Source organism: Mus caroli, unplaced genomic scaffold, assembly GCF_978045245.1.
Source record: "Mus caroli unplaced genomic scaffold, Mus_caroli_1 scaffold_11, whole genome shotgun sequence".
NCBI classification, from domain to species: Eukaryota; Metazoa; Chordata; class Mammalia; order Rodentia; family Muridae; genus Mus; species Mus caroli.
In genome coordinates, this window is record NW_028227266.1 from 104295024 (window position 1) to 104319527 (window position 24504).

General features: G+C 39.4%; 1 protein-coding gene across 6 annotated transcripts in view; it reads right to left on the reverse strand.

The window, feature by feature from the left end:
- Atp2c1 (ATPase secretory pathway Ca2+ transporting 1) overlaps nt 1-24504 on the reverse strand; it is a 109425-nt gene that overhangs the window by 35250 nt on the left and 49671 nt on the right. For all 6 annotated transcript variants that reach the window (XM_029481803.2, XM_085827965.1, XM_021171342.2 and 3 more), the window contains 10 exons: nt 22072-22182; nt 19721-19837; nt 18669-18758; nt 16720-16755; nt 13207-13268; nt 11703-11811; nt 5755-5910; nt 4999-5067; nt 4049-4124; nt 1037-1103 (listed from right to left, as the gene is read on the reverse strand). In XM_029481803.2, the coding sequence (XP_029337663.1) occupies nt 1037-1103; nt 4049-4124; nt 4999-5067; nt 5755-5910; nt 11703-11811; nt 13207-13268; nt 16720-16755; nt 18669-18758; nt 19721-19837; nt 22072-22182 (893 nt within the window). The remainder of the gene's footprint in view (nt 1-1036; nt 1104-4048; nt 4125-4998; nt 5068-5754; nt 5911-11702; nt 11812-13206; nt 13269-16719; nt 16756-18668; nt 18759-19720; nt 19838-22071; nt 22183-24504) is intronic.

Genomic DNA, 24504 nt, shown 5'->3' on the forward strand with positions numbered 1-24504 from the left:
GTGGCTCCAATGGACCCACAATTTTTATTCTACTTTTTTTTTTGTAATATTGGCATAAAAAGGAGCAGGGGAATACTGGAGAACTAAACTTGGCCTTACCATATGCTAACAGTAACTCAAACACATTCCCCATCTTTATTCCATAGGTCATATTCAGTGCCCCCACACACACATCAAAACACTCTTTTTAAAACAAAGAGTTTCGGCTCGTGATCTAGCTCCTTCACTGTGTCACAAATACCTTCAAGAGAAGGCATCTCTTTTCTTCCTATATATTTCTTACAATCTACTCAATGTGTCCTTAGTAATAACACTGATTTTCTATCTTCTCCACCCTGGCCTCCTGCAGAGAGACGCTGCTCAGAGTTTCCTTTGCTTGCATTGCCTAGGTGAGGTCTGTCCTTCCTTACATGCCCACACATCACCTCCTTTTTTCTCCTTTTTCTTCTGTTCACAAATATCCTCAACATGGTATTTCCTGAAATCATTCTTGTTACTTTTGCTTCATTATCTTTCTGAGGTTTTTCTCTTTCGGTTTTTCTTCTTTCTCAAACTTCATAGTCAATTTTTTGTTTCAGCAGTGAGGGCCGACCGTTCACTCTACAAATTCTCTGTTCTCAGATGCTTTTCTACCACAGCCTTTCCCTCTTACATGGACGACAAAAGATGCTTGATGTTTAGAGATTCTCTCTTTCTTTGGAGACTGATTATTAAATTAATACAGTGTGGATTCCTAGTTCATACTATGAACTTCTGAGCATACAAAGCTTGCCTTCTTACAAAGGAAATACAATAATGAGTCATCTAGTCTGCTTCTTCTCCAGTGACAAATAAATAGGTTGCCATTTTCCCGTGACATTACTTCAATATATGTCTTTGTGAGGCAAATATTATAACTATAAGGATACTCTGTATACCCAGAAACAGGATATGGCTTTTGAACTGTTTAAGTAGAAACATTACACTCTTATGAGCTCCATATAAAAACTGAGCTCCGTAATGAAGTGAGCGGGAATCTACAAATGTTAGAACTTACCTTACACTAATAGTGAACATTTCCAGAATGTCTTTTCCTAGTAACCAGCCAACCAACATGATGATACCTAGAACAAAATCAAATGAGTATACTCATTTTTCCCTTTTCTATATAACCACCTACAAAAGACAGATTAAAAGCTCAGGGGTACATAAAGTCTCTTGACATAGAAGGAAAAGTGTATCAGATCTCAATGAAGGCTTTATAGACATCAGTAAGCAAGAGGATTAAAGTGACTATAAGCTGCCCTGAATGGTTCTGGGCTCTCACTCATCTCTCAAAACAGAACTGACAGTGCACAGCACTGACAGCATTTTCATAGGATGAACCTGGAGGCAGATCTATAAAACATATATGTGTGTGTGTGTGTGTGTGTGTGTGTGTGTGTGTGTGTATGTACTATCAACATATATTTACTATCAACTTTGCAAACTTAACACTGGAATTAAACTTTATATAAACCAATATGCAGACATCACACATAAAGTGTGTACCTCATATGAAAGTATATTTAGGACGACCTCAAAGAGACTAAAATCCTCTTCAACTTACCAAATTCACTAAAAAAAGCACCTATAAATATCAACAACCGAATAAACCAAATAAAAGGCACATCAGCTAAAAGCAAGAGCATCTTCCTAACTCCCAAGGTGGTTGGTAAGTGAGTACCAAGACAACAGATATTTTAGGGATTGTTTCACCGAAAATATACAAGGGAATGGTTGCTATAAAAATGCATTACTGACTTGAAAACACTAAGAATTATAATAAAAACAGTGGGAGAATTAGGAAAAATTCTACATTAGAATTATAAAATAATATATATTATTATGATAAAGAATGTAATTTCAAAGCATAAATAATGGATTAAAAATTAATAGTACTGGTATAAATAACTTTGTATAAGAAAGTTACAACTCTAACTTAAGCTATATAATTTTAAGACTATTTTGTTCAAATTTAAAGGTGCTTTTACACAGTTCCATGAAATTTTTTGACAACATCTATATACTACACAATGTTTAAAGAATACAGCTTTCTCCTTAAACAATTACCATTTCATCCTGGTTATTTTGTTTTTTAAGAATTTCATACATTTGGAGACATTTCCCATCATACATATTTCCCCCTCAATTTCAAGCCTTCATTTCTTTTATAACCCACTGAGCCCAATTAACGTTGTTCCTATGCACATGAGTGTAGGCCATCCACTAGAGCACAGACAACCTACCAGGGGCCAGAGCCTTGATGGAAACTGACTCTACCCAGCAATCACTAAGACTGCCAATAGCTCGTCAGTTAGGGGTGAAGCTCCGTGAGCCCCTTGCCCTATTTATACCAGAATGATGACTAGCTCAATCTTAACCTTGCGTAGGCCTAGTTCAGGCAACCACTGCTCTGAATTAATGACTACAATGACCCTGCCACCTTCTCAAGACGCCATTCCAGACTCTCATCAACTTTCTGCCCTCTCTTCTACAACAGTCCCCAAACCTTAGTGGCAGGATGCCATAAATGTCTCCTTTAGGGCTGAGCTGTCCAATCACTTCCTCTGCACCTTGACCATTTGGGTCTCTCTATTAAACACTGTGTACCACAAAAAAACCAGCTTCTCATTTGAGGTGAGAGCTGCACTCATCTATAGCCATTAAGTATTCAGAAGGTCCCCTGATAATGTGTCCATTTAGCACAATAACAGTAGGTTGTCCTCTAAGCCTATGACCTCCTTAGCCTTGGCTTCTTGGCGAGGCTCATAGTTCCAGACATATGTATCTTGCTGTGAAGCAGATAATCTTTAAAGGAAACAGTTAAAGCAAGGCATAGTGTCATAGCTCTGCAATCCTAACCTTTGGGAGGTATAGGAAGACCTAGAGTTCAAGGACATCTTTGGCTATAAAATAAGTTTGAAGCTACCATGGTCTATATGTCTCCATAGCTTAAAAAAAAAAAAAAGAAAACTGAACATTAAATGGAAATGTATTCTACAGTAAGCATTTGACTAGCAAGTGTAAGACCCTGGATTCAATCACCAGTACCAAAACAAAAGCAAAGCAAATTTTTAAACAAGAAATATTAATCTATAGTGATATTCTTTAAAGTAAACATCTTTATAAATGTGAGCACAGGAGATTCCTAGGATGATCAAAACTTAAAATTACTGAGGCAAATGTTATCTCAAACATTTACTTCTAAAAATGTATTTGAATGAAATGAACAATGGTTACAATGTACTATTAATGATCTGCATTGGAAGAATATGTCTATGAATTAAAAACAATCAAAAAATCTAGGTAAAAAACTGAAAAGATGCCTGATTAGAAAACAGAATACTACACTGTTTTTAAATCTGCTTTAGGTCATTATCAACATACCATGATAGAATAGCTGAAACAGTAAGAAAGAAGGCAGGCAGAAGGAAGGAAACACAGGAGGAAGCAAGGAAGCAAGAAAGGGAGGAAGGAAGCCAGGGAGGGAGGGAGGGATGGAGGGAGGAAGGAAGCCAGGAAGGGAGGGAGGGATGGAGGGAGGGAGGGAGGGAGTTGGACAGAGGGAAAGAGCAAGGAAGGAGAGGAATAGGAAAGGTGAGGAAGATGGTAGAAGAGGAAGGGAAATGAAAGTCATCAACACTAGCATAGCTAGAAAGACAAATACTAAAATGTTTAGGGAAATGCTCACTGACTATACATAGGAATTACACAATTCTGGTTTTATCTGTTTCCAGAGTGGTTTTATAATTTTAAAAAATAAGTACTAGGCAAAAAGGAAACATGGAAGCAAAATTATTCTTCTACCCTCCACATTCAAAACAGAAAGCCCCAAAGCCAATGAAATGGCTCATTAGGAACGGGAGCTTGTCACAGTGTCCAACAAAGCCAAATGCGGCTGGAGAACTGACTTCCACAATGTCCTCTGGCCCCAAACATGTGCACACACATGTGCAAGATAAATAAATCCGTAAACACCCAAAGAGAGCCCAAGTGAAAAAGGTACACATACTCACTCTTCTCTTACCTATTATACCAAAGGAGTAAAAAGACAGCTGCTTGCCTAAGAGGTCCATGCTCTTCTGCAGAGGGGTTTTTGGTGCCTTGACAAATGAAGAAGATTGTTACAGTAAGTTGAATTGAACACATCTTCCAGTGTGCTGGGAACTTTGCAAAGTACTTCAAGTGCACACTCCTGAGTTAAGCATACAACTCTCCTAAAGGTTAACACTGCACCTTCCCTGAAGAAACTGAGAACTATGCATCCCACTGAGTTAAAACTGTCTCCGGCACTTCTCCATGACTTCATTATGATCAGCTGTTCCTGCCATTTTCCAAACATGCTAGTAACACAGGTTTATGTTGCCTTCTGTGCTTTCCTGACCTGCCCTCCTCAGTGATCGTTCACTGATAAGCTTCTTATTCCACATTACATCATAACCTGGAGTCTTGGAGGTTAGCTAAGAAATCCAGATGATTTTGGAAGGACAGAGCCTTTACAGGATGCAACTTTTGCACACGAGCGCTGCACCCATGCACGCACACGCACACAGTTGTGTTAAAAACTTGGGTAGAAGTAGTAATCTGAGATAAAAGAACATCAACAACAACCCTAGGGTAAGGGTGCACACTGACAGAATGTGCGCATTTACGTATGTATTCAGTACATACTGCACATTACATAAAATACCCACCCAAAGGAATACAGAACCATCTTCTATAAGGAATAACACCTATCTAAAAACTGGCTATACATCCTTTTTTTTTTAACATACAATTTTTAGAATAATCACAATGTAATCTTAGACCCTTTCAATTATAGGATTTAAGTTGCGCTTGTAAGCAAACATAAAGAGCAATATCCTGAAGAAGCTACAGTTCTCAACAGTATATCCACGAATCTATAAATATGTTTTCTACTACTTACGATAGAAAATTAGAGATTTCACAAAACCCACCGACATAGTAAATACTCACTTCTTCTGCCTGCATCATCTTAAAGACCTCGCCAAATTCAGAATTTTCTCCTGTTCCAATGACAATACCCTAAAGGGGAAAACTGGGAGATTAATTTCTATTCAGATGGAATCACTGCTACCTAAAGAAAGAAAAAAGGGAAGGGGGTGGAGAAGAGGTGGAGAACAAAACAAAGGCCTTGCCTTTCCTTCCTTGCAGATTGACATGTTTATGTTACTCTCATTAATATTTACTCCTTTAAAATACAGACCCTAGAAACAAACTGACCTGGATGTGAGGCTCATATTTTAAAATGTAAGTGTCTTACACTCCATAAACACTTAATGTTGCATCTTGTAGACCCCCACTCCACTCCCACTCCACTCCCGCTCCTATAAATGAATGGTGACTTGTATGTTGGTAAAATATTAGAAACCAGGAAACAAAATAATTGAAATACACTACTGGGTGAAAAATATGTGATCAGAACATAACCAATACTATACTAAAAAATAAAAATAACAAAAGAAGAAATAAAGTTGGTCAGCAAATACAGGCTCTTGCTGCCAAGGCTAAGGCGTTGAATTTGAACCCTTGCAGCCACACAGAGGTAGAGACAAGTGACTCCACAAAGTTGTCCTCTGACATCCATGCACAGCCCATGGTGCCCATGTGTCCATACACATACATACATACACGTATACACACAGGTATCTTTTAAAATATTTTAAAAGAAAAATGTATTTAGTGAGGAGACTGCTTTTGTCAAATGATCACCTTTGCTTTGCCACATCTGACCAGTGTTCCCATGAAGGCGATGTTACTTCTTGAGGCAAGATCTCCATTAGTAGCAGCTGGCTGAGGAGCCGTCACTTTAGAGCACGGAGCTGTCTCTCCTGTCAAGCTAGACTCATCAATGGAAAGATCCACGGCCTTGAAAACAAGTGTTCCACAGTTTAAATTTACAGTCCACTTCACATTTCAAGGGCTTAAGATGGCCACTTCTTCCAATATTCACATTGCAGCCATTAGCTACATCTTGTTTTATAGTCATTACTTTAAAACAAAAGATAACCATATATGCTAAATGAAGTCAACAAAATCTGACACATGAAACAAAGAAAGCTACCATAAGAACAGGTTAATCTAAAATTCAAAATTTTAGAACAGCTGAAACTATAGCTATGAACCCAAATTTTCCTAACAAAACATTTTTTTTTTTTAATGTCTCAAGGTGTTCACCTTTTTAAAGCACACAAATGACCATTTTAGGTGAGGAAAATGTTATTTATGTAACCTAGCTCTGTTACTGAAAGCAGAACCCACAGAAGGCTGTTCCCCCAGTGTAGGAGCAGAGAAAGCCCTCAGTGAGTGCACTACTGGATTGCTGTGCTGCTGACAGGGCAGTTATGTCAAAGGCCAGAGCCCCATGGCAATGGCAAAATCGCCTCCTCCACCCGCACCCTGGGAGAATGTCAACTTGAGCCCTAGAAAGCACATACAAAGTCAGGCATGGTGGCACGGAGCCTAGGGCTCACTGGCCAGCAACCAGAGACGAGTATGATGCCTCAGGATCCAATGAGATGCCTTGTCTCAAAACAACAAGGTAGACAGCACCTGAGGAATGACATCCAAGGTAGATCTCGTGCCTCCAAAGACACAAACATGTACACCCACACATATATAAGCACATAAAAATATTTTAAAGTTATTTAAAGTTGATTTTATCCTTTAATAATTGCTACAAATTGCTGACTTTTTGACTCCAGTGCTTAATGAAGAAAAGAGTTCCTGCAATTTTGATAAGTAGATTTAAAAAAAAAAATATGCCTACTATCTACTGTCACCCAGAGAGAATCTTATTCCACCCCACAAAAACATAGTTAAGAAATTCCGCCTTGGGGCAGGAGAGACCACTGAGCAGTTAGGAGCACTTGCTGCTCTTCCAAAGGCCCAGGCTTTGTCCTCGGCACGGCAACCCACAGGTTTCTGTAACTCCAACTCCAAGGAATCTAACCATCTCTTTCAGCCTCTTCAAGCACCAGGCATACAAGCGTTACACCAATGAAGGCAAACACCAATGCCCATAAAATAAAATAATAAATCTAATTTTTTAAAAGAATTTGAAGTATGGCCAATTTTACCAGAAAGAAATTGTCAAAAACATTCTGTGAGGAAGATTAGACATCAAACTGAGACTAAAAAAAGGTAGCTATGCTCAAAGAACTGAAACAAGAAACATTAATTTATAGAAAGTATCAACAGAAATTGCATAAAGAGAGTAACTAGAAACCTAGAGGCTGAGGCTGGATCTATAGCTGAATGGTAGAGCACCTACCTATCTAGGTTTCATGGGGCCTGGATTATATAAGACATGACACAGTTCAATCAATCAATATTTATTATATCAACCAGACACTAAAAATAAACACTGAATAAAAAGATACCTAGAGGGTGGTCAACATTAAAATTTCAAAAAAAAAAAAAAAAAGCCATCAACAAACGACCTGGAAGATGAAACAATTAAAATCACCAGTCTAGAGACTGGAGAGATGGTTCAGAGGGTAAGAGCACTGGCTATTCTTCCAGAGAACCCAGGCTCAATCTCAATTCCTAGCATCCATTTGAAGGCTCATGTCTATCTGTAACTCCAGAACCAGAAGACCAGATGCCCTCGTCTGACCTCCATGGGCTGCAGGCATGTACCTGGTGTCCAGGTATGCACAAAGAAAAAAAAATATCCATAATAATAAAAAGTGTTTTGATAAAAATTAAGAAATCACTAGTCTAAAGAGCAGAATAAAAAAGATAGCGAGAAAAGGAACAGAGTTAAAGGATCTGTGTATGTGAGACACTGGATCTGTGTATGTGAGGCACTGGATCTGTGTATGTGAGACACTGGACCTGTGTATGTGAGACACTGCATCTGTGTATGTGAGGCACTGGATCTGTGTATGTGAGGCACTGGATCTGTGTATGTGAGGCACTGGACCTGTGTATGTGAGGCACTGGACCTGTGTATGTGAGACACTGGACCTGTGTATGTGAGACACTGCATCTGTGTATGTGAGACAATGGATCTGTGTATGTGAGACACTGGATCTGTGTATGTGAGACACTGGATCTGTGTATGTGAGGCACTGGATCTGTGTATGTGAGGCACTGGATCTGTGTATGTGAGGCACTGGATCTGTGTATGTGAGGCACTGGACCTGTGTATGTGAGGCACTGGACCTGTGTATGTGAGACACTGGACCTGTGTATGTGAGGCACTGGATCTGTGTATGTGAGGCACTGGATCTGTGTATGTGAGGCACTGGATCTGTGTATGTGAGGCACTGGATCTGTGTATGTGAGGCACTGGACCTAGGTGTGAGACACTATTAAGCAAAACAACACGTTTCAGGCATTCCAGAAGAAGGAATGCAGAGAGGTAGAGAGACTATCTGCATATATAATGGTCTACAATTTCCCAAACTTGATGAAAAACCCAAATCTAAATAATCAGGAAGTTCAATCAATCCCCAATGAGACACACTATTAAGAAGAAAAAAAAATGTTCTGGGGCTGGAGAGATGGCTCAGCGGTTAAGAGCACTGAGTGCTCTTCCAGAGGTCCTGAGTTCAAATCCCAGCAACCACATGGTAGCTCACAACCATCTGTAATGGGATCTGATGCCCTCTTCTAGGATGTCTAAAGACAGGTACAGTGTACTTACACATATAATAATAAATAAATCTTTCCAAAAAATGTTCTGGCCAGGGAGATGACAAAAATCTTAAGAATAGCAAGAAAATCAAGTACTATCATTTATAATGGAGTCACAAAAAATTAACAAGTATTTCTTATAAATAAAAACAAAAAAGAGGTTTAGAGAGCTGGCTCAGAAGCTAAGAGTACTTGCTACTCTCCCAGAGGACTATAGGTTGCTTCTCAAAAACCCACTAGACACATTTCCTTGTTAGGGACAGATGGACTCTGCAGCCCATTCTTGAGGTAAGGTTTCTCACTGCCCTAAAAGTTCTCTGTGATGACTAGTGTCCTCAACTTGACAGAATCCAGAATCTCTCAGGAGATGGACTTCTAAGTATGTCTATAGGGCAGCAGTTCTCAACCTGTGGGTCATAACTCCTTTGGAGAGGGAAGGGTCACACACATACCAGATACCCTGCATTATCAGATATTTACATTATGATTCGTAACAGCAATGAAAGAATTTTATGACTGAGGTAAACAACAGAAACTATATTAAAAGATCACAACATGAGGAAGGTCATGAACCACTGCTGTAGGGTATGATCTTGATTACATTAACTGAGATGGGAAGAACTACCCACTACAAGTGGTTCCATTCCCTAGGCAGAGGATGCAGACCTGTGTAAGAGTATAAAAATCAAAACAAGCTGAGTGCTATAGCATGCATACACTCACTGCTCTCACCTGCCATACTTCTACTAACCATCAGCCTTAGTGCCTCACTAGGAAAATAATTCTGCTTCCTATTCCCACCAGGGGGAAGTCTGAGCTTCCAGTTCAATGGAATGTTTGTCATGACTCTTGGTAGGAGCGCTTTTCCCTCTGGAATCAAAACTTCTAGGCACGACCCCTTAAAATTTAACAGGGGTGTGATGGTTACTCTTGGTTGCCAACTTGACAACATCTGGGATTAACTAAAACACAGGTTGCTGGACACACCTGAGGAATTTTTTTTATCTTGACTAAATCATTTGAAGTGAGAAGACCAACTTGTAATCCAGATCTCTGATATAGTTAGTAAGATGCACCTTTAATCCAGATTTTTTGAGGTGGGAAGATCCACATTTACTCTGGGTCAGACCTCCTGCTGGCAGTCTATATAAAGGACATGAAAGGAGGAAGCTTGTTCTCTCTCGCTGCCCTTCTAGCTCTCGCTCTGGGTCCCACTAACAAGTCCATTCCTTCCCTGGCATTACGGCCTACTTCTTTGGGATTCCAGTGTATACTGAAGACCAGGCAGAGATGTCCAGCCTCATGAACTGAGCAACTACGGATGCATTCTTGGACCTTCCATTGGTAGACAGCCACTGTTGGATAGAGGGGGTTGACAGAGGCCACAAGAGAACAGGAGATCCCCAGACACTGGAGTTATTCAGAGCTGTGAGTCACCATGTGAGTGCTCAGAATCAAACCCAGCTCTCTGCAAGAGAGGCAACTGCTCTTAACCCTAAGCCATCGCTCCAGCCCAAAATCTAATTTTTTACGTAAGAATTAAAAAGCACTCCATCTCACTGGTAAACTTGTTTTCCCTTTAGTAAATGGAAAATTATATGCATAATAAAGAACTGGTTTGTTTTTTTTTTAATTTATTATCTGTTAATGCTTAATTTGCAGACTTATTTTATATACCTACATTTGGAGTCACAGGAAAATTTCTCAGACAAAAAAAGTCATGCGTGGAGGGGTCTGCACACACATTCCCACAGAGCAGGACTGCCGGGACATGAGTCATAAAACAGCAGAAGCCCAGCCCTTCCCTACAAGCGACCTTTCAAATATAAGTGGACTGCACTTACTATGTACATGTTCATAAAACAAAAAATTATGTGGCAATAAAAAGCAATAAAGTACTAGAGAATATGCCTGAGAAAATGTCAAGTGAGACAGACAGGGAAAAGTCTGTGTATTCTATGATTCTATTTCAATTAATGAAATGTCGAGAATAAGCAAGCATACTTTAGTGTCAAGAACAAGAACACAGTGAGTACTGAAAGAGAAGGAATTGTCTTTGGAAAGTGGTGACGGAGGTGATAGTTGAACACCTCTGAATAGCCTGACCACCACTAAATGTTACACGTCAACTGAGCACATCTTATCATATGGGAATTATAACTCTAATAATGCTTAGGCCAAGTAGGGTGGCTTCAAGCCTATGATATGCTGACAAAAGGGGCAGCTTGATCTATACTTTAAGAGCCAGCCTGATCTATATTGAAAGAACTCATTTGGAAGAACCTGCCTCAAAAAATCTAAACAGTGGATTTTTGATGACTGTATACTGAGGTGGGTGGAGCAGCACTCTGGGCAGGAACTGGTCTCATGTACAGAATCTCAAGCCATCCCATCTCAGATGAGCTCTATGCATGGCCACAGGAAGCACGCACTGCTGGGCAACTCTGCCTCTTACTGAGAAAATAAAAACACTCTCAGCAGAAACCATATTTCCATTTTTTACTTTGCTCTTTTCTAAGACTGCAATGATATTCTCAGGCGATGCTGGGCAGTGCATTACATCAGAGCTGAGTCAGACAGTCTCATGACCCCAGCGTGAGGCAAGAGGCACCTCTACTGGAATGCTCCCAGAGGTGAACACTCTCCCCTTTCCTGCTCCACTCTGTTCTCCAGCATCGTTGATATTGTGTGCAACATTCTATGTTTCCAGCTACATCAGAAGTCATGTCTCTGCTCTCAGCTCCTATACTCTTAATTCCTCTGATTATTGAGTTTGTCTTTGTTCGTGCCTAATTATTCACAAATCAACAAAATTCTATCCTCTCTTTCTGTTGGTACAGAACCTAACTGACCAAGTGGATACCCCTAAAGACTTTACAGCAGAAACAGCTATCTTTCACGGAGGGAAACACATTTACGCTTGAAACTATTTCAGGCAGAATACTAAACATTCCACACGAACTATGTGCTAATCATTAGAACTGCCATTAATCAATATCCATATACCCTAAACTTACCTCAAATAAGCGTAAGTCCGCAGGAACTCTGTCCCCCACAGAGAGACAAACTGTGTCACCTGGAACCAAGTCTCGGGCAAGTGTATGCTCCAGTTTTCCTTCACGCACACTGTAGCGTGAAACAGAAACCATCACGGTAAGAAACCCATACTGCTTCTCTTTACGATTACATTTAACTGCAGCGACTCTGCGTCTGTGGCTAGAAAGGCAGACAGCTCAGTGGTGAGGGAGCACATGTGCTCTTACTGAGGATCTGCCACCATGGCTCCCAAGCACACACATCAGACAACTTACAACTGCCTAGAACTTCACCACCAGAGACTCTAACACTTTCTTCCTGCTCAGACGCCTGCACTCACATATACATCATGTAAATACCACACACACATACACACACACAAACACACACACGATTTTTTAAAAACTTTAAAGATTAATATTTTAAAAGTTAATCTTTAAAAACAAAATAAAAACGCTAAGCATCACTATATATTCCTTTAATCCCAGCATTGGGGAGGCAGAGGTAGGCAGATCTCTAAGTTTGAAGATGGTCTAGTCTACATAGCACGGTTCAGTTCAACCAATGCTACGTAGTAAGACCTGTCTTTAAAAAAAAAACAATCAAACAATCAAAAATAAATCCTAAACCGTAATCACTTGATTAGCTCTGTGCTCTTATTATGTGTTGGGGGAGGGGGAGGTCGGTGGAAATGGCTGATCAATGATTAGCTATTCAAACATGAGCACTGAGGCTGTCTTGAGATGTATTCATTATGATGCCTCATCATCTGCTTAGAAGAGTGCTCGGCATACACACACTCTTGAACATTAGTAAGTACCTAGGGTGAAGCACTGAAATCACAAGCAGGACAAACTGGACTCAGACTCAGTAGGACCGTCAGCTACATCCCTGCCCTCCTACAGGAAGATACCAGGTAGAAATACAGAGACTCCTCAGGTGTTCCCAGAAGGACCAAAATATATGGTGGAAGAGAAGAGACTGCCTCAGAACTTGTGAGAAGAGAACGCCAATGTCTGAAACGTTTCTCTGACTTTCCCAGGTGTGTCATGGTCCACGCAAGCCTGACTCATGCACCTCATGCACATGAACATGCACACACACAAATAAAACGAGGAAAAAGCCTGCTGAATAAAGCCATCTCAAAACATCAGCAGTAGGATGTCTGCTACACTGACCAGAGCACTCCCCCTCCCCCAACACATAATAAGAGCACAGAGCTAATCAAGTGATTATGGTTTAGGATTTATTTTTGATTGTTTTTTTTTCATATTTAACATATTCATATTCAACCAGTCTCTCTCTCTCTCTCTCTCTCTCTCTCTCTCTCTCTCTCTCCTGTGTGCGTGTGTACACATATAAATAGACATATATATGCTTATTGTTCAACAATAAGTTACAATGCTTATTATAACTGGTCACATTCAATTTCTATTTTCTAAGTTGTAAAACTCTAAAACTCTCTTTCAAATAAAAGGAACATACCAATGGCATTCTGGTGGCACAAGTTTACTCAATTCTTCTAGAGATTTTTCTGAACGATATTCCTATTTAGACAAAAAGTAGAATTTAATATTAACAAAAACACTTACAAAGAAATTCAAATATGTATGGTCCTTTTAGACTAAAATATTATTCTAAAATTGTTGCTTAAAATTTTCTCCCAATTCATATCTTGATTTATTTATCCTTATATTCCTAACCCATAAAATTTTTCCCTAAATTATAGTAATCAAACAATTAGGAAAATTAAATATTCCCAATTACATATTTTAAAAGTCTAAGATTGTATAGAAGAAAATAAAAGCCAATTATTGTGTCCAAAGAGTACACTAAAAGTTAAGATAAGTGAGCCTCATTTTTAAGATAATTTTACATTTGGTCTTTGGTGACCAAGAGAACCAAAATCTTAATCTGTTCACAACATTTGCTGCAAGGACTCAAGCCCACACTAACTGCACTAGTTTGGAAAGAACAATGTAGCTGAACTATTCCGAAACTCACTTTTCCCAGCAACCTGAACTATAAGAAAGGGAAGCCTCTGAGAGGCCCTGGGGTGCTGTTCTGCAATCACATAGTCTTCCATGCACACAACCGAGAGCTATGGCTCAGACATCTCCTCCATCTCACCACACTGCTTAGGCTATGACTCACTAGCAGCTGTGTTTCATACGGCGCCTAGGCTAGCCTCGTGCTTGTAACATGCACACTAATGTTTGGGTCTAAAGTTGAAAGGATGAGGGACAAAAGCAGAAATGAAAACGAATAGAGTCGTGAAGTATCTTCCATGGGTAGACTGCCAATTCTACCCATCATCAAATGAGAATGGGAAGTTACATAAGAGCATCTCAGAACTACATCAGTCACTACCGAGACAAGAGGGAAAAACATAAGCAAAATATAAAATATACAAAGTTATTAGGTATTCCTCTAACTACACCAACCATAGTGAAGAATTTGCAAGTTTTATACAAAACTTCTGAATGGGTAGAAACTACTGAGATCACCAGGGCAGTCTCGAGTAACTAATCACACAGAGGCAGCAAGAAGAATCGTTCTTAAGACAACACGGAAAAGTCAAGGATTTGAAGGGCTGGGTAGAAGGGAAAATAGTTTGAAGAATAGTTTCTAATTTGTTTGTAAAATAGTTTGTTGCCATTTTAGACATATTTGAGGAAAGGGATCAAATCTGCATAAAAACATTAATTTAAAAATGAAACTTTTTTTAATTTCCCATCTGCTGTACTTTGACAGTAAAATGTCCCGGAGGTGTAGCTAGCATTTGCTACTCTTGTGGGTTTTTCTGTTTCCCACTCTTTATTCCCCACCCCCAGTTTGACCCCCTTAACACTAGATAGGAGAGAAACAAGGATAAAAGGAAGAGAGAGGGAAGGGGAATCCCTGACTCTAATTGATTTCTTCTTGCTTCTTCTTTGAGCAGGACACTAACAAACTGCAACCAACCTCCCTGAATGCTCAGCAACCAGCAAGCCCCACCTATGGCGCTCCAGCATTTATACCCTCTGAAAAGGTCCTAGAATACCAAAGGCAGGCCATTCAACTGCAGAATCAACCTGCAGCTGGCAAAGTCATGCCTCTGCTGGAGCACGAGGCAAATCACCGTCAGCAGCTGCAGACTGACTGCAAGCAGCCCCCATCTGATATTAAAACACATTCTTATACATTTCTGTGTGTTTTGTTTGTTTTTTTATTATATGTGTGACTCCTTGGTCCCCAAATGGTAGTGCTGTTTTGACAGCTGTAGAATCTTTAGAAGGTGGCACTTCATTGGATGAAGTTGATCACTAAAGCTGACCTTGACCTACTGTAACCCACTCCCTACCTGCAGACTTAAATGCAAGTGGCCACAAGCTCCTGCCCCCTGCCCCCTGCCAACCACAGCCTCTGTAAACTCAATACTTTCTCCCTCCAGTTACTTTTTATGTCAGGTATTAGATTACGTAGCTAATGTGGTATCAAATAAAAAGACCACTAAGATGCCTGCAACAGATCCCAGCTACATTTAAAATACATCATCACACTCTGTGTAAAGCTTCATATTGGCTATGTTAAACCCAAACTCTGTTGGGTATGTTGAGGATAGGAACTCTTATTTTCCAAAGAGGGCAAGTTGCTAGGGTCTTCATACAGTGGTAATACCTAAATGGAATCTCTCGTACATCTGATACCTTAACTAAGATCCAGGAGAGTTAGTTGCCATAATCTAGGGCTGGGGATTATGAGAGGGTTCCAGCATAGATCCCACCACTCACTTGGCTGCAGAGAGTAACTCCCTCAGATGATGTTAGAAGATGACCACCCTTGACCCTTCAACCTGAACAAGAACACTGTGGTCTACTAGAGGAGCTGAGACTGAGCTGGCTCTCTGTACTCAGTTATTACAGAACTAGGAACTTACTTTGTCAGAAACTACCTTAAGACACCAGGGCAGTGGTAAATATGCATGCTGTAAGGGTAAGTACAATCGCTGTTTTAAGACTCAAAGCATGGATCTCAGGACACAGCATAATTACATTTCTCCATACACTACAGTATTCTGTCTACTCTTATTAGCAATATTCAAAGTGAGACCTGATAATATTTACAGGCTTCTAAAACATACTTAAGTTTCAAACATTTAAATGAACATAACACAACCTTCTAAAACTAAGCCTGCATGTTTTTTAACCCTGCCCTTGTTAGCCTGACTCCACGGCTGGAGGGTTTTGATTCTTCTCTGCCCCTTCCCTTTTTTCCTTCCCCCCTCTTCTTTGTACAATAGTTAACATGTGGCCCATGTTGGCCTTGAATTGACAATCCTCCTGCCTCACCTGAGTGCTGAGAAAGAAGAAATCATGAGACAATCTCCAGATTATTTAGAACAATCTTTAAGAGAGACTTATGATGTTTCTTTTGCTGTTTGAATGGCTATACTGAACAGGAAGTATGACCACCTCTTCTGAGGAAAATAAGAAATTTTAGAAGGGGCATAAAGGATTACCAATAATGAAAAAAGTAACTTTTAGTTAGCAAACAAGACCAATAAGGTTAGGAAATAAGACAGTGAAAAGTACCCTGCTAACTAAGAGAACTCACTCAGTCATCTTGGAGGAATTCTTCAGATGATATCTAGTAAACTGCCTATTCACTTCTACACTCACTCTTGTTTCTTCATCTAGACTTAGCCCTCAGAGGTACCTGCCCAATTTTATAACTAGAAAATAAAACATAATGGTGGATTATAATGCTGTGGGTTTTTTGTTTCTATCTGTTTCAGTAAAAAAAAAAAAAAAGCAGACTATGTTCATCTCACTAAATAATCAAAGCAGTGCCTTCCTCTCACAAGTCTCACAATTGGCTATTACCTGAAATTATTTTAAAAATAATAATTAGGATACACACTACCATCCATGTTATTTTACATAAGTCACTTTAAATTGTTTTTAAGTAATCAACTAAAATACCACTTTTATCTTGGAAAAAAACCAAATTACTCACCTGAACAAAGGCCACAGTGACGACAATTACTATTGCCTGAAAAACAGACAGTTTTTAAATCAGACATTAGCAAGAAATAGCTTGTAGCCACACTGTGTTTCTCTGGCTGTGCAGACCGTGGAGAATGAAACTTAGCACTAAAACCACTGAGAGAAGAAATCAGTTTGCCTAAGCCAAGGGAGAAGAATATGAGTTTGAATAGCTAACCATCCTCATGACAGCTTCCAGATCTGTCTGAATCCACCCAAGTTTTCCCAAATGAAGAACTAGCTTTTTCTTTATGTGGGTAACATCTGCTACAGGTGACACATTAATTACTTGTTTAATTCCTACATACTAATTTGTGGAAAGAATTTAAAAATCCAATACATAATAACACACACATACATAAATAAAAACTGGGGGGAAAGCCGACATTCCCCCCCACTCCCACTGCTGATTTGTCAACACATAGGTAGGCAAGGGCTGTCTCTACTGCTGAGCTAAACCTAGACCCCACTTTTTCTACAGAAAGCTAGAATCCAACTAATGTGTTAGGCAGAAGCAGAATATGGGAATTTTTTAACAAACTATGAGGGAAAATAAATCAATTATCAAACAAAAAAGTCAGAAAAGGAAGGAGTTTTTGCTTTTCCAGAATAGAGACATTTTTATCTACCACACTAAAACTCAACAAAGGTGACTTTAAAAAAAAGTATTGTACAAGCTGTATCAATGAGCTTTTCATAATCTGCCATATTAAAATCTATTATCTATCTTTTTTTTACCTGAAATCCATTGACCTATCTTTTATCTACTGAAATTTGATAATCTCTGAAACATTTGGAAAATATTGGTTCATCTAGCTATTAAAATACAAATGCTGACATGCTTACTAAATTTAAATTTGCTAAAAATCATTACTAATGCCATTAGGATTTTAAATACTGGGAAACTAAGGTTGTTCATGGTAGTACATAAAAATCTACAGCAACCTGAATTACTACTTCAAAGCTTATTCTTATTATCACTAAAACATCATTCTCTTACGGACAAGGCTCGTTCACCTCACAAGTGCCCTTCCGTGAGACAACTAGTACTCTTCAATCTATACATGCTTCCCGTTCATTATAGATATTAAAAATGTTATACTCAAGGGCCAAATGTTTTCCCATTAACAATTTAATTACTCACTTTACATCCTGATTGCTGTCCCCCACTCCTCTTGGTTCTCCCCCCATACAGTCCAACCCTTTCCTCCCCTTCCCCTGAGAGGGTGGAGGCCCTCCTGGGTATCCTAACACCCCAGCAGCACATCAAATTTTATAAAATTAATTTTATTCCTCTGTCAAGAACATTCCAGACACATAGAAAGGGCTTCCTTCACTATGCTACCCACAATGCCCTGGGGCTTGCTCTCCGTGTCCCTGACCTCCAAGCAGCATGGCTGACATTAGTGCTGTGCACTTCCACACCTAGTTGTTGTAATGGTTCCAAGAACAACAAAGAAAACATGACTACTGATACAGCTTAAAGTCACTTTCAATTGTGCTAAAGCTCAAATAATTTTATGTATCATAATTTTTGTCATTAACACAAAAAGACTATAGTAACAAGAAAAACTCAGTATTATTAAAATAGTTTTGACATCACAGATTCCCTGTAAGTCAAAATATTTTCAACTGAAAAGCAACAGATATTTTAATTTAACTAGAACATTATAAAATAGTTCCTGTCTGTGAGACTGACAGTGCATGGCTGTAATCACATCTACCTGGCAAACAGACACAATAACATAGCTGAGCCCAGGAGGACCAGCCTGAGCCACAAAAGGAGACCTCCATCTCAAACCAGAGCAAAAGACAATCACCACAACTCAAAGTGGGTTTATTTCCAACATAAAAACCAAACTCAATTTATAAAAATAACCTACAGGTTAAAACTTTAAGAAATGAAAGGCTATTTCTTACCACAGTGATACTGACGGCATCATCAAACTGGCGCATTAAAATGCTGATGACCGCAGACGCAAGGAGCAGCATGATAAGGGGATTTTTAAACTGGAAGATAAACCCAGACAAGTCAATACTCTTACATGAATAACAATTCTGCTTTATCTCAATAAAGGCTTTGTTTTTTAAAAAAGACATCACTATAAGATTACCAGAGTCCATAGGCGGTTTATTTTTAAGCAACAAAAAAAGGAGTTATTCCTTAAAAGCTACATAACAGTTCCTTTTCTGAAAAAGAAAGTTAAATATCAATCTAGAAAACAAGGCACACACAAACACAGTTCCACCTTCTTCAGACTTCAGTTCTGCTGCCTTAGACAAGCACATGCACAAAGCCCTGCTCGTTATCTGACAACGCCTTCACTGGGAAGCTTGAGAACCACTGCTCACAACTATCTATTTGTTTAGCACACCAAACTTTCCGGGTTAAAACTAGCCATAGAATTACCCAACTTTTTATACTAATGTAATTGCTACTAGATTTTTTTTTAAAGCTATATAGTAAGCCTTTGCTAAAACTTAAGATAAAGGTACTTAGGAATGGCCATAATCTACTGTGAGCTTGCTACTTCCTGAGGTCATCCCCAATGGAAACAAATGGAAATTATAGGGTTGATAAGAAAAGAGTATAGCTTACGCCCTGCCACTTAGGATGTAATTATACATTTAATAATTTTCTAAGCAACATCAGCCTCCTGTTAACTAGGAAGCCTAAGCTCAGCAGCCACAAAGAAGCTACTGTCTGTCTAGTGCTGCTTGCGACAGCGCAGCAGTGAGAAAATGCTGCCCTGTAAGCTACACTCACTCTATTCTCATAGCCTTTTGCCTAAAATCAGATGAAGAGTCAGAACTAAAACTATAGAAAATCTAACTTAACATGTAAATTTTCAAAGAAAAACAAAAACACTGTAAAACAGTTATTTCCTTTCTCTGTAAGTAAATCTCAGGAGATTCACAACTATGAAGTTGCTGTAAGTTACACAGCAGCAATGGAGGGGAATGTATCTTACCTGAGAAATGTACTTCTTCCATAATGGTTCATCTTCACTGATATCAAATTCATTCCAACCATGGAAGGCTCGCCTATGACTAACTTCAGATTTGTTTAAGCCATTCTGAAGATCAGCCTATTAAATTTTACATTAAAAGTCATTTAAAATGTTAGAGAGCAAACAAAGAAAACACAAAAGAATACAAAGTATATGATCACATTAAAAGAAGCTTTTAAAAGTTTACCAATAATCTGCCTGCACATATAGTGTAACACATGCTTGCACTGCCTACAGAGACCAGAAGAGGGCATTCGATCTGCTGAAATGGAATTAAAGATATTTTGAGCCACCAAGTGGGTATTGGGAACTGAACCTGGGTCCTCTGCAAGAACCTTAACCACTGAGCCATGGCTCCAGCCTCTAATAAACCACAGAAAGTCCCCAGAGCGTTTGTATGGGACCCACAGTCATACTCGGACAAGATTAACTATAAAGGGACAAGGAAAAGCTTTCTGGAACAATAAAAATGTTCTATATTTTAACAGGCATGTTAGCTTGCACACAATACCAGCACTCAGGAGGCTGAGGCAAGAGAATTATCTTATACTGGAAGCCAATCTGAGAGGCACAGTGAGTTCTAAGCTACAGCATAAGATCCTGGTTAGTCACATTTGTCAAAATACTTAAAACTAGTCTAGAGTTAAATTTAGTTTTATTTTGTAAATGGACATGTCAAACTGTCTCTTAACTTTGTATTTATATCCATAGACTAGTGCCGTATCCAGACTCGGTCTTCACTCTAGCATGAATGGCAGTGAGTGAGGACTTTCTTGTCTAGTCAAGGACCTGAGCATAACTAACTTCTGAGTGCTTAGCATCAACCAGGGCATCCAAAGTCACCTCTGCCAAGGTTTGTGAAACACAAAGGAGAGGACATAGGAGCCAAACCAGGAGAGGGGAGCCAAGAAACACCATCTTACAGGTAGGACGCAGCTGCTGTCTTACAAGCATGATATGGCCAAGGTACTCAGGAAGTCACAACAGCTGTAGTTGCCTGCACGGGGCCTGAGCAACACTGGGTCAATGAAGATAGAGTCACAAATAAGGGGCCGGGAGGTGGGGGGAGCTCAACTCCTACCAGGGCTGGTAGGAGTTGCTAGAAAAGTCAAGTCGTCACTGTCCTCAGTTATGCAGCCATAGCACCCCATGCAGGCCCACCTACCTAGTCCTAGCTAAACTCTAGGGCTACAAAGAAGAACAAAGGCCATGGAAGTGGGGCGGGGACTTAGGAGGAAGGCCAGGGCTGGGGAGCAAGAGTGCAGAGGAACAGTGTAGCCTGAATACATTATACCCATGTGTAGAATTATCAAAGTACACTGGTATTTTATATAAATTTTATCTCAGTGAGCAACAAATTAGTTTTTCTTTTTCTATGGAAAAAAGGATTAATAAAAGTAGGTCGTAATTCATATTTTAATTAGTTTTAAATTATTTTTTTTCTAAAGTTAGTGTCTGGAAAAGAATATTCAGTGAGCATTCCCTTCCTAGTCTCTGAGCTTATTAAACTGAGACTGGGAGGTGGCTTTTTTTTTTTTTTTTTGCCTTGCTCCTAGATTACGTTATTATAGCAGAATAATAAAGTTAACATGAACTTGTTCTTAGGACATGGCAATATCATCTAAGTCCTTCAGGTGCTATCCTGGTTTTAACAGCCATGAAAAAAAAATGAAATTACAATAGCCCAGAAATGGCTAATTTCACTGGCTAGCAAGTTGGTAAGAGGTTAGCAATCAAGATTTCTAAACTTAAAGATATAAGCTTTCTAAACTTAAATTTATTTAAAATAAGTGGTTTTAAAACTAAGTATATAATACAATCTTCTCAGAAATGGATACCAGTGTTTTTGAAGCAACAATTAAAATGGTTGAAAATTAAAAATACTCTTTTCTTCATGTTTGACTAGACTATACTTTTTAAAACTAGAAAGAAAATAAAATCACCTAATTACTACTTTTATACAACCCTGAACTTGTACTTAGCTTTGACTTTACCTTAGAAAAGAAGATCTATTTAAATTAAAAGAGAAATCTAACACCACTTATATTCCTAATTAAATTAATTACCCTCCTAACCCAAGTGATACACAGAGCAAATAGGTGCTGACCACACTGTTCACCTTGGCCCAGCTAACACACACAGCTGTTCACATGTGTTTAAATGCTCCAACCGCACTTCCTGCAACGTCATCAAGCTTACCTGGGGGCTGCCTGTCAAGCTGGACAGCACAGAGCAGTGCTCCACCACTGAAGAGGACAGAGCGGGCCAGCACTGACCTAGCCCCCACCCCACCCTCACCCCAGAGCACTTACCTGGAGAAGGCCTGCAACCTCACTGACTGCTAACTCACTTGCTCTCTTTGACGTCAGTACAGGGATCATTGTCTCATTTTCAACATTAGGGATCTTTTGAAATCGTGCAACCTAAGAACAAAACAGAAACTTACTTGAATATACTAGTAGAATGGAGTCTAGAATGAAAATCTAAAATAATCACAGCAATTTCTTTTCCACTTAAAGTATATTACGATCAATTATGAGTATCTAAGACAACTCAATACTGACATTCTTCTTGCAAGCAAATTTCAAAACCATGGACACCTGTTAACACCAGGTTTAATACAAACTCTTCCCATCACATAGTTTAAAGGCACTATTTCTTTCATTTCTCCAGCAACATAAGACTCAAAACAGATGCTTTTCTCTCAGCTCCTGATGAATAAGCACAATCATAATCCTATAAAGTCATTATGTTAATTCCAGGACAAGAGCTCTAAGCTCTCTCCACTTAGCTGCTCCCCTGTTCACTTCTCTTTTCCAGAAACCTGGCTACACTTCCAAACATCTCAACAGCAAGCAAGTCTAAAAGGTAATTCTCACACCAGGAGAAAACGGAGAAGCTCAAGAGACCAGCCAAGCAGAGGTGAGAGATGGCACAGGTTAGTTGGCGGGTTCGGAACATGCAGAGGAAGTCACAGAAATGGTAGCAATGACAGTCATTTCATTCGGTTTTATAAACATGCATCCAAAGTGCTCATCGCAATTCTAGCAACAAAATCCACTCAGATTTGTCTTCAATGCCAGCTGAGATCCCTCACAGACACAGACCTGCAGCTACAGGCTCCTCACTACTCAACCTGAGAACTTTTGCCAACCGTCCAAGCCACCTGGTAAAATAATACTGAAACTAAAACATCCCTGCTCCTGCTAAGACATGGGTTTCTGAACTGAAATTATCAATATTTCCAGGACAAAATAATTTCCTAAGATGTTTAAGTAACTATTCTTTAAAACAACAAATAATAATTAATTCACAGTTCTATTACTACTAGTGTCTATACACTATACACTGTAACTACTATATATGTATAAAAATTCTTGATTTAGTACAAACAAAACCAAAACAGCAGGGGGTCGGGGTGATATTGCATCAGCATGATCATGTTTCTGGAGCAGAACGAATATGTACTTCCTAGTGTCAGTTATTAGAAAGGCATTACTGAGTCTTTACATAGTGTAAAGTAAGCAGTAGTGATATGTCACATTTCTAATAAAGAATGTTAGTGACACACTTCTGAGGAAATCTTAGATCACTATTGTGCAAAGCCTTGACATTATTTTGTAGCATAATATTTTCCTATAACTTAGAAATTTAAAGAGACAATTTTGAGAATTTCCTAGAACCACTGAAACATCGTGCTTTCAAATTCATAAAACAAACAGCACAGAAGCCTTTCCTGAACCATCTCAAGCACCCAATACAGAATGTACTTATCAAAACGGGTTAGACTTCAAATAATGTTCCAGTTAATATAGATTGCTTAATCGACTAACGGGAAGTATAGTTCAGTATTAGAATGTATGCTGATACTTAACATGCTTACAACTCTGGGTCAAGTCCCCAGCATAAAAACAAAGGCATTGAAAATTGATAACGCTGGCACTCAATACACAGTATAAGAAGAGCCTTATTCAAAATGTTCAAGTACTCTTTTGGCAAATGGTGCATATAAAGGGTCTACGTTTGAGCACACTTTATATAAAGCTCTTCAAGGGCATTCCATTGGCCCCAAAGAGCTGAAACCCTCAAGAACTAAGACTTCAAATGATAAAGGCTAAGACAGAAGGAGTGTGATACACACCAAGGTCTGCTCCGAGGTCCTCTCCAACTGTAACCACATCTCCTGTCTCAAGTACGTTCTCAAGTGGAGGGAGAAAGCAAACCAGCCAAGCCCTGCCCAGGACACTGGATGGCGAGTCATTACTCAGTGAGTCCTAGTGAGGCAGAAGCTTCTCTGGAAACGAGACAATCAGCCCCAAGGCATGTGGGGCCTCCATGAACGAATGGAGACTGTCCATTGGAGGAACTGTCTCTAGAAGCCTGCTAACCCTACTGCTGAACAGAGACACCATTAAGAACAGAACAGAACTTAAATCAGATGCTGGCCCAAAAAAGGAAGCATTTGAGGTACTTCCCTGAGGAAAGACAGCAGCAGCACCTCTGATGCCCATGAAGAGGCATCATCCTGAGAGGCAGGGGTGCTGACTAGACGGGCGGAGAAGGCAGCACTGGGCTGCTTAGGAATGAGACCCAAGTCAGGAAGAACTGAGAAAGCTTTATGCTTTTGTTTTACAATACAGCATGGAGGGGGAAACTATGTGTCTCAGATAATACCAAGCTTATTAAATTTCAGGTAGTCACAGTAATTTCTACTCAGGTCCCATCTTCCTTCCCTAAGAAAACGC